The 11594-nt window shown below is 41.2% G+C and overlaps 1 protein-coding gene across 1 annotated transcript; it reads right to left on the reverse strand.

The window, feature by feature from the left end:
- Window positions 1-353: 353 nt before the first annotated feature.
- On the reverse strand, window positions 354-10479 carry TM4SF20 (transmembrane 4 L six family member 20). The gene is made up of 4 exons (XM_075269045.1): window positions 10282-10479; window positions 6143-6208; window positions 2350-2501; window positions 354-780 (listed from the first exon to the last, which is right to left on the reverse strand). Exons 1-4 carry the CDS (start codon window positions 10462-10464, stop codon window positions 483-485), a joined length of 699 nt encoding a protein of 232 aa, XP_075125146.1. The 5' UTR covers window positions 10465-10479; the 3' UTR covers window positions 354-482.
- Window positions 10480-11594: the final 1115 nt, after the last annotated feature.

An 11594-nucleotide genomic window follows, 5' to 3' on the forward strand; every position in this document is an offset into this window, starting at 1 on the left:
TGAACATTAATTGTTCAAAAGTACCAAATGCAGAGACTTTTACCTTCCAGTACAAAAATGTTTTATATTATTGAAAACTCTGTAAAACCCCATTCACACAACTGTATTTTGTGGGTCCATAACTGTCTGCAATTGTGGATCCGCACAGTATTAAGGTTAAATGGCCGTGTTGGTACTTTGCGATAATTTAGTGGGTTCGCCATCACTTACCTATAGGGATCCGTATTAAAAACAGCCTTACATAGTTGGGTATGACAGTGTCCATGTATGTATTAGTACCAGACTGATCTTACCTTATAGTGAGCTACAGTACTGGTATCCATAGATCATGAAATTCAACATATAAATGCCTTTTTTAAAACATTTAGTTTATTGTTCTTCACCTTGTACATTTTATACAAGTAGCTGTGTTAATAGAAAAAATATATAATAGATTTCTGGAACGGAAAGCCATTGTTTCGGTAATAATCATCATTGTAATTTTAGGCGTAGCCATAGTTTACACTGCCATTGGTTCTCCCACGTTTAGAGGTTCCGCAAAGGCAACCAAATAGGCCTGCCACGATCTGACTAGCAGCCACTATGGCCTGTAGCAGCCCCACAATGGACAAGCCCACAAACACTGTGAGGTGGATAATCTTCTGAGAGTCCACATCAATAGCAAAATCAAGTTCAAAATCGGGCAACATATTGCGTGCGAAGACCGTCACATTGTCATTAGATGGTATGCAAGTATCATTCAGAAACCACTTCAGGTCAAATGTCAGGTTCTGGAGAGCACTGTTAAAAAAAGAAAGTGACAATATATAAAATATATGTGAATTTACAGGTAATCATCTAGTCAGAGATTTAATTGTTTGGGGTCTCAGCATACCATTTAAGGTCTTCTTATGTTAAAGGGATTTTCCAGGTTCAGAATATTAATGATCTATCCTTACCATCAATATAAGGTTGGAGGTTCTCAATTCTTGGCTTCCAGCAGATTGGCTGTTTGAAGGGACCACAGACCCTGTGTTAGTACTGCGGCCTCTTCAATGTATGCTGTACATTGCTTCACCACGCACATTTACTACTTTGTAGACGCAGTGCACATTGATGAATCAGTGGAAACACTAAGGTGCCAGTGCTTGCACAACTGTTCTGCTATCAATATCCCAGCCCTAGAAAATCCCTTCAAGGATTACAGGAACTTTCTAGACATGCTTTCTTGCAATCCTTGAGCAATAAAATGTTCTTTTTATGACTACTAAATGGATTGCGTGGGTTTTATGAATATAGGGTTACGGAATATGTAGCTGTTTATTACATTACTTATGTTATAAAATGTGTTCTCTTTGTGAGTTTTTTTTTAGATACTTTAACAATCAGTTCATTTTTAAATAGTCACATTATTATATTTTTACTTTAAATGAAAGTCATACCGTTATACAACTACTATATATAACAACAAGATCCTACGTGTAAGTGGATATTTAGTAAGGTATTTGATAATATGGGATAACGGGGGATTCTGAAGCGATGATATGCTTTATTACTAGTCCTTTGGAGATATATATGGGCATAATACGATTCAGGAAGATCTTTGCCTCAGCTGTATCATTATTTAATTTTAGCGCACCATTAATTCCATGGTTCTGTATTTGAGGACTTATATAAAAAATGCATAGTATCAAGTACTATCCACTAACATCATGACCTTGCCTGCAGGGGATTACAATCTATAAGACTGTGGATAGAGTTGGTTATGTGAGGGTAGGAGCTGTTCAGATGGTGGTGTGGTCACAGCAGGTTATTGAAGGTTGGAGTCTTCCAGAAGGGGTGGATCTTCAGGGTCCGCTTGAAGGTTGCCATTGTGGGAGACAGTCTTATGTATCAGGATAGTGAGTTCTAGAGGATGGGGGATACGCAGAAGAAGTCTTGGAGGTGGTTGTGTGAGTGGATACATAGAGTAGCCTGCAATAGAAAGTATAGAATGACAGGCCGGGAAACCATCACAAGGCTCCGAGCTGTCATAGAAATGGGGCACAGGCCCCGGAGCTTGCTCCGGGTGCCTACAATCACCAGGAAAATCGCAGCACCCAGGCACCGCAGGTAAAATGGCACCTCGGTCAGCTTTGTTCACTAGGGGCATAATAGAGCGCGCAGAAATGCGGAGAAGGGGGTCGGTCGAGTTCTTCGGTGTCGGTCAGGGGGGCCCCCACGTCAAAAGTTCGCCACGGGGCCCCACCATTCCTAGTTGCACCACTGCTTACAGCATCGTTTCTACTATCTCCAAAAACAAATGTGTACAACTAAAAAGAACATTTGAAATGTGTGGTGTGAACCTTGCCATAAGGATAGTAAAATTACCTGAGTTTGCCCAAAGTGTAATCGCAATGATCCAAAGTATTGCTTCCTTTCTCACAGATTAGAGGTCCTTTACCGATGGCATAGATGGATATCACGGTGCAGTAAACAGATCCGAGAATACTAATAACAGAAAATAGCGAGGAGGACAGCATCTGCCAAGCAAAGAGATCGAGTTTAGAGCATCATTAAATTATGGACATTAAAGTAGTGTTCCAACTTTTTTGTTTAAGATTTAATAGTGCTGCTGAGGAGGTCAATGACATAAAAAAACCAAATACTCATCTTTGCCAAGTCCTTTGTTGCCAGCGGAGGCAGATCCAGTCTAATGTTTACAGGGCCCCAAGGTTAAGGGTCCATTCACACGGAGGAAAATAGTGTGGAATTTCAGCGCTGAAAAAAAAAAAGCCTCCATTGACTTCAATGGGTTCCTTTTTCTGCTAGCAGGAAAGGTCAATGGGAGGCTTTCTTTTCAGCGCTGAAATTCCACACCAAATTCCTCACCATTTTCCTCTGTGTGAATGGACCCTTAGTCAGCATTGATGTCCCCTTGGTGCTAGGTGTAGCCAATCACAGGCCTTGACGGTGACCTCTTCACAAACGGCATGTCACAGCAGTCACATGCCATGTGTGAAATGGTCACCACTGAGGCCTATGATTAACTACAACAGTCAGCATACAAAAGTGGGACATCACTGTGCACATCAACTAGGGGAACTGTAAACAGAAGACTGGATCTTCCTCAGCTGGAACCGGAGAACCGGACAACGGTGTTTTTTTGTCATAAAAAAAAATGGTATATGGATGTAGCAGGTGTCTTTTTTTTTTTTTTTTTTAAATGGCGCACACCAGAATAATGAAGTCACTGTGGAATTAAGAGACAACCAGAGCCATAGAATCTGACAGCTGAGGGGTAATCCCCACCATCTTGCTTGCCAGTGTAGGGCTGGGTGATTATGACCTAAATCAAAAATCACAATTTTACCTTGTTTATTATCATTATTGAACAATTATTTTGTTTTTCGTTTTTAGCAAACTGTAGTTCACTGCAAAAGTGTGAGTGGTCATTTCAGCTTGGGGTCATGTTTGGGGTCATGTTTGACGCAAACCTTTCCTTCACCCCTCATATTGAATCACTCGCACGTTCATGTCACCTCCACCTCAAAAACATCTCCCGAATACGCCCTTTCCTTACCAGAGATACACTAAAGACACTTATTGTCTCTCTGATTCATTCTCACCTTGACTACTGTAACTCCTTACTAATCGCTCTTCCCCTCACTAAACTCTCCCCTCTACAATCTATTCTGAATGCAGCGGCCAGGCTCATCTATCAGGCTAGACGCTACAGCGATGCCTCTGGTCTGTGCCGGTCGCTACATTGGCTGCCTATTCATTATAGAATAAAATATAAAGTTATCACCCTCATCCACAAGGCTCTCCATAATGCCGCACCTCCATACATTTCCTCCCTCATCTCTGTTTATCACCCAACCCGTGCTCTCCGTTCACTCAATGACCTAACACTTACATCCTCTATTATCAGAACCTCCCACGCTCGTATACAAGTCTTCTCCCGAGCTGCACCACTTCTCTGGAATGCTCTACCCCGGACAATCAGATTAACTCCCAATTTCTACAGTTTCAAACGCAAACTAAAGACACATCTTTTCAGACAGGCCTATCACAATTCCTAACGTAAACCCTTCCGTACTATAATTAGAATCCCCAAAATTTAACCCTCCTCTGTCCCTGCTCCCACATTACCCCACATGATATGATGCCATTTCAGCCTAACATATTTGTCCATGCTCTATCCACATGTTACAGGACACCACTAGTGATGGCTCATAAAGTTTTGTTTGTGTAATGACAGTAACCTCTATTACAAAATTGTCTGAATACTGTATAAGCAATGCCGCCCCTCCTACCTCTTGTGTCACCCCTTCTACCTCATAGATTGTAAGCTATGGGGAGCAGGGCCCTCAGTCCCATTGTGTGAAATGACGTTCTTTGTTATATATCTGTCTGTATTTGAACCCTACAAATTGTACAGTGCTGCGGAATATGTTGGCGCTATAGAAATAAAATTTATTATTATTATTTCAGCTGCTGTGGCTTATATAAAAGGGCAAGGCTAAATGGTGTTTGATGCTTTTTGTTTTTACATGATCGCATTTTTGAGGCATTTTTTGTTAGCCTTACACACTGTACAGATCTGGAAAATTTGCTCCATAAACATAACTGGTTTTTGGAGCAGATTTTGAAAAATATCAAAAACTATGTTGCTTTTTTTTGCCTACCATTAGCTTTCAATGGGAAAAAAAACTGCCTTCGTTAAGTTCAGACCTGTTTATGTTTTTCCATTCTTCAGGTCTGATGGAACACCAGAAGAATGGAAAAACAGATACCAATGGGTCTGTTCTATGATGGACATGAATGGAGCCTGAGGGACCCATTAACTATTTAATGTATCTCTACATACTAGTACATAATACATGTAAAAAAGGACAATGCTGTTTTTTAGGATTGCTGTCTCCCATAGCAAACCTCATGGGTTGGAGACTCTAGTCAGACTTCATTACAAGAAAGAAAAAAGTTAAATGTATAGGAAATACCCCAGCTACGTCAGAGTACATTCCCCTTCTAGAAGGAGACCCAGCAGCCACATGAAGGGGCGCAAAGTATTAATTGACCTAAAATAGCCATCACAAGCAAGGTTATGACAGTTACTGGAGCTGAATTTTGACTGTTTATTCCTTGAGAAATTGCCCAGCCCTACACATTGAATTACTTTCTAGTAATGCTAAGGTGCAGTGTTGTCACTTGTTGCTAACTAGAACCCTGTTCTGTTCCCTGTCACTCACAGGTAAAATCTTTAAAGTTATTCTTTAAAGGGATCCTATTTTTCAACCCCTTTTTTTTCTAACACGTTGGAATAGCCTTAAGAAAGGCTATTCGTCTCCTACCTTTCGTTGTCTTCTCTGCGCCGCCGTTTGCCTAAAATCCCGTTTTTTGTCGGTATGTAAATGAGTTCTTCCGCAGCACTGAGGGCGGGCCCCAGCGTTGAAACAGCACTGGGAGCGGCACCAATGCTGCCAGAGAACTCTCCAGCGCCGCCTCCATCTTCGTCTGGAACGAGGTCTTCACCGCATCTTCTTCCGGCAGTGTCTTCTAACTTCTAGGCCTCGGGCAGAGCAGATTGTGCATGCCCACAAGCCACGAGAAAATGGCCACTTACAACACTATGTAAGCGGCCATTTTTCTTGTGGCTGCGAGCATGCATGCGCAGTTGTCTTTGCCCGAGGCCTAGAAGTTAGAAGACACCGCCAGAAGAAGACGCAGTGAAGACCTCATTCCAGACGAAGATTGAGGCGGCACTGGAGAGTTCTCTGGCAGCATTGGGGCCGCCCCAGTGCTGTTTGAGCGCTGGGGCCCGATCCCAATGCATACCGACAAAAAACGGGATTTTAGGTGAACGGTGGCGTGGAGAGGACAACGAAAGGTAGGAGATGAATAGCCTTTCTTAAGGCTATTCCGATGTGTTAGAAAAAAAGGGTTTGAAAGATAGGATCCCTTTAACTTTTTAACAACCTTTGCATAAATCAGTCTGCATGTATTTCAGTACATTGCAGGCTGCAAAATGCCATTCACTGTGGAATTTTCCAGAAGAGTTCTCTGACAGCTCAATCCCCAGTGACTTCCTAAATGCTGAGCTAAGCTAAAATATGATCAAATACAAGTAGATCAAATATCATTTCAAAAATGAAAATAAGATAATCACGAATATACTTACCCCTGTTCTGCTATTACAGCTGCCTTTCTTCCTTGCTGCCAAGGTCAGTGATACAGCTGGTAAAACCTACAGGATAAATTAACAGAAGCAAACTATGAACTATATTCCTTAGCAATGGACTCATAATAAACAATACAAGTGTGAAAATGTAAAGCTGGACATTCACGCTAGATTTTTATTGGCCGAGTCTACCAATTTTGATGAAACCAGCTGACCATCTATCAGGGATCTCCCTATTCCACCCTGACAGAAGATATCTGGGAGATAAGGTTAGCACTATTGGGCTTTAACAACCCATTTCTTTTGTTCTCGTGGAGATAAGCCGCTACCATAGGGTCTAACCGCAACGTTCTACTCTTGCTCTAGGTTCACACCTGTGTTCGGGGTTCCGTTTGTCAGGTCTGCTTGGGTACCCGACTAATGGAAACCTAATCTGCTTAAAAAGCAGTTAGCTGTGAAAACCCATGGACCTCATAGACCATAATGGGGTCCGCCGTGTTTCCGCCCGAAGAAGACGGAAAAATGTGTAGAGAAAGGTTCTGCTTGCATGACTTTTCTCTTCACTTTTTTAAAATGAATTCAGAGATGGAAACCTTGAATGGAATACAGGCGCAGGTGTGAACCTAATCTTAGTCCAATACATATGCACTGCTTGGCTTAGGGTGCCATGTATATGGAGAAGTCAGTAGAGATAGATGACTATTTTCCATTGATGCTGCAAAATCAGAAGAACCAGTTTGCTTTTTATTTGGAGACTTAACATGAAATTATGGCGCTCTGTAGTGCAGGCTGGAAAAAAAAAAAATGGTATCGCAAATTCTTCTTTTCAGTACGCTGAGACCTAATGAGATTGTGTAGGACAGATGCAATGTTGTTAAAGATAACATAAGATAATGCAGCAATAGTATAATTAGTAAGTAGGATAGTACAGCAATAAGCAAGATAGTAAGGGCCACTAAGATAAGATATCTTCTTTGTTCTATACTATACCAAAATAATACTGTGCTGTGTTTTTCTTAAAATTATTTATCACATATCCATAAGGTAGGGGATAAATTGCTCATGGTGGTGGTCTGACTGCTGAGACTGCCGCTGCTCCCGAGAACAGGTCTGTTTTATTCTCATTAAAATTATCAGTAGACATAGAATGTTTGCTCTGCTCCATTCATTTTATGGAAGAACTCTGGGGATGGCTGATTCAGAAATGTGTATTCCTCCCGGCTTCATCGAGTCCTGCCCTTCATATTTTCTTCCATCCGTGTACTGTCGTTCCATCTATCATTCTGGGTCCCAATTATCTGGCCCATCCTGAAAATAGGCTGCCTGTCAACTGTCTCTCTGATGTCTCCTGTATGCCATTATAGAGCCAAGAAAATACCCAAGCCAAGAAGTTTAATCCCTCCTCCAGCTATTGCAACCATCAGTTTAGGAACTGCAGAGACAGCCACCCCCCATAATGGAGGGTGAATAACACTGTCATGTTTACTCAACTCCAGTGAACCTATACTAATCATACTATGAGGGTCTGAAGACACCTCAGAATATAAGTATTTTGTAGGAGGCCAACCCTCAAAATTCTGGGTTCAGCTGAACCCCAGAACATGTGGGTTCAACCAAATCCAAAATTGGTAGAAAAGTTCAATCTATGTGGATTTTTTTTTTCAATTTTATTAATATGGGGGCCACTATGGAACATTACTGGGACATTATACTATGTGGAGGGCCACTAAGGGACATTACTGGGATATTATACTATGTGGAGGGCCACTATGGGACATTACTGGGATATTATACTATGTGGAGGGCCACTATGGGACATTACTGGGATATTATACTATGTGGATGGCCACTATGGGGCATTACTGGGATATTATACTATGTGGAGGGCCAATATGGGACATTATACTATGTGGAGGGCCACTATGGGACATTACTGGGATATTATACTATGTGGAGGGCCACTATGGGACATTACTGGGATATTATACTATGTGGAGGGCCACTATGGGACATTACTGGGATATTATACTATGTGGAGGGCCACTATGGGACATTACTGGGATATTATACTATGTGGAGGGCCACTATGGGACATTACTGGGATATTATACTATGTGGAGGGCCACTATGGGACATTACTGGGATATTATACTATGTGGAGGGCCACTATGGGACATTACTGGGATATTATACTATGTGGAGGGCCACTATGGGACATTACTGGGATATTATACTATGTGGAGGGCCACTATGGGACATTATACTATGTGGAGGGCCACTATGGGACATTACTGGGACATTATACTATGTGGAGGGCCACTATGAAACATTACTGGGATATTATACTATGTGGAGGGCCACTATGGGACATTATACTGTGTGGAAAGGCCATTACAAGAAATTATACTGCATGGGGCCACTATGGGTTATTATACTGTGTGGGGCCCTTTGTTTTTTTACAGACTGAAAAAACACAGACATCTAATTAAATACACTGAAATGAATGGATCTGTACACTGTCTTTGATAACGCACATATATGTGAAATGTGGAGGTGTGAATATGCCCTGGTAGCGTGTGAAGCAGATTATGGCTGGCACTGATTCTATCAACTAAATTTCATAACAAGTAACAAGAGCTAAGAGTGTCACAAACAGTAAATAAACAAAATCGTCATCTGCTGGGTCAATACAGGGAGCAAGGAGATTGCGGCCGGATGGTTTTTGATGATTTTTTTTTTTATAAAAAAATCATCACATCATCAGTTTTTATGTGCAGATTAATGTAATTACTTTATTATATGTGAAACACAGATAAGAACAGATCTCAGTGCAGAAAGTATAACTAATCCGTACAAAACTGAACTATGTACCAAAAAGTCATGGCCATAAAACAGTAAAAAAAATCCTGACCTTTTTACGTTTTCTTATAAATGATGACACCTGACAACTGATCTCAAAATACAGCAAAATACAAACATGAGATGAGATGAATAGCTTACTTTCACATCATGGCACCATAAAGTACAAATGCATAATGATATACAATAATGGTTCATTGAGAGTCAATTCGCACACTGTGTTTCTTGAGGGCGTTTTTTCCTCCGTTTTTTCCCTCACCTTGGGTAAGCATTTAAATCCAGTGGGGTATATTTATTATGCCTAATATGACAGTTTTCTGGCGTACAAGGTAAATAAAAATTGTAATTTGTTTTTGTGCAAATTGTGTTTTTGCATCACAAAATGTACAACAGCCCTTGCCATTTTCCTGAAAAGGGAAAGTGATGATGGTGTGAAGATTTACGTCGGAAATCTACGTGCGCTATGAGCTTTTGTAGAACCTCCCTCTATCTACATGGCCCATCAGAGGGTGCCAGTCATAAATATCCCCCAAAAAGTTGCATGGTGGGCAAAATTACTTTAACCACTTTCCAGGAACGTCTGGCAGTGTCTTGTCCCCTTCTTCCTATTAAGATAAACATTGATGTTCATGGGGAGGCCTAGAAGACAACCGCAGATGTACAAGTTGACTTCAGACGCCTATGTATTTGTATAGTCAGCTTTTTTGTTGTTGCAGATTTTGTTGTGGATTTTTTGAGCCAAAGCCAGGAGTGGATTAAGCAGAACGGGGAAGTATAAGAACTTCTTAGGGTATATATTTCCCATTAGAAAAATATTCCTTCAGCATTCCTCATGGCAATACGTAAGGGACGGATGTCCCGAAACGCGTAGGCTTGTCTGTCTTCAACCATACATGCATACTTGGAATTGACCATGTAAGTTTTTCTACATCTTTTTTTCCTATGTCTGGTACCTATTTTTTATATTTTTCCAATAAAAGTCAAGTTTTACTATAGACCTCTTGTGCTGAAGGAATATTTTTCTACTGGGTTCTTGCATTGTTCCACCCCAGCCGGGGGTGTATTTTTTCGTGCACTCTTGGTCTAGCTGATTCTCTTCAAGATATATGGTGAGCTGTGGACTGTGTTTTTTCTTGTGCATATATTTCCCATTCCTTTTCTAGCCATTCTTGGCTTTGGCTTAAAAAACCACAACAAAATCTACAACAAAAAAAAAAGCTGCGTTTCCGCAACGTGGGACCACCACCTTACTCTCATTGATTCTCCTAAGCCATACTCACAAGTAAGCCTCCACCAACCAGTCCCGGCAGCCACCATTCATAGCACGATATCGGACTATAGAAGAGTCTTCCATCTTCTACATAATCGGCAACAAGTGGAGTTAAGTTCAGTGCAATAGCCAACAAAGCCAACACTAACAGAGAGAATCCATTGCAGGACGACCACTTTTCTGTGCAGGTCATGTTGTTAGAGAGTAGGGCAACCTAAAACTTCTGAAGACTGACTAGTCACAATGCTTCTTAAAGGATGAAGTTAAAGTTTACCAGAAAAAAATCAAAATCATTAATGAGTATTTACAGGCCAGAGTCCACAGAGAAGAGGAAGCAAATCCATTTTCATAATTTTCCCTAGTATCATTAAGCTATAAATGTTTATGTGGCTCTCTGTTATATTACTGTATTATTGTCAACCTTCTAATTTAAAGGGTTTTTATATATCAATGAACTATCCTTAAACGCCTCCGATGTTCAGTTGTTCAAAGTGGCATCAGTGCTCAGGTCGTGTGGTCTGTTTGCTGCTCAGTCCCATTCAAGTAAATGAGGCTGGGATGCAATGCGAAGTGGAGCCTTTATATAATGAGCAGTGCTGAGATTGGTAAATAGTGAAGAAACTGCGCACTGTGGTCTCTGCAAGCATCAGATTGGGGATGCCTGGTATTGGTCCACCATCAAACTGATACTCAACTGGTGGACTGTCGTCCAAAGCCAAAATACGTCTGGTCCTTTACCTCCATGGCCTTTTATTTTGTCAGTAGTAGGGAAAAATATTCATCTCCCAACCGTTGTCTCCTGAGCCTTAACAGCAGCAGCATCAGTAAGGATGGACAATCGCCCCTGCTGTCCACACAGCTTCTGTTCTCCTAATCTGGAGGGACATATATAGGAATATCAAGGGTGGAGCTGGGGATCAAGTGCCAGGGTAGATCTGATAGGTGATGATATAATGTTGTAGTTTACAAGTCCTACACACGGGAAAGACTGACCACCTGCCATTAATGGTAATAAGGGACACAGATGGAGCCTGCTCTGTCGTGTATGTTTCCATTTACTATAGTATAAACGCTTACTTCAGTCATGTTGGTTTACATTTTGCAAAAAGTCATGTTCTTGGCTCTCCATTGTTGAGCTTTGCTGGGAGTCCTATCCTAGGACTTTTCTCTCTGCCGTTTTTCTGCAGTTTTTGCGGCAGTCTCCACGTCTCCACCGCAGATCTGGACCCAGCCTTAGCTTGCGGAAATGTAAAATGCAACAATCTGAGAGAGCAGAGTATCATAAAATTTCTAAGATTTTTTTTTCCTTCTAAAAGGTTGGGC

This window comes from Leptodactylus fuscus, chromosome 3 (genome assembly GCF_031893055.1).
Source record: "Leptodactylus fuscus isolate aLepFus1 chromosome 3, aLepFus1.hap2, whole genome shotgun sequence".
In the NCBI taxonomy this organism is placed as follows: Eukaryota; Metazoa; Chordata; class Amphibia; order Anura; family Leptodactylidae; genus Leptodactylus; species Leptodactylus fuscus.

Bases quoted from the DNA above. Each gene is read 5' to 3' on its own strand.
- TM4SF20 (XM_075269045.1), bottom strand. From the start codon at position 10,464: ATGACCTGCACAGAAAAGTGGTCGTCCTGCAATGGATTCTCTCTGTTA. The intron at 6,209-10,281 runs GTGAGTATGGCT...TTTATCCTGTAG, and splicing joins TGGTTGGTGGAGGCTTACTT to GTTTTACCAGCTGTATCACT. The intron at 2,502-6,142 runs GTAAGTATATTC...TTTGCTTGGCAG, and splicing joins GCTGTAATAGCAGAACAGGG to ATGCTGTCCTCCTCGCTATT.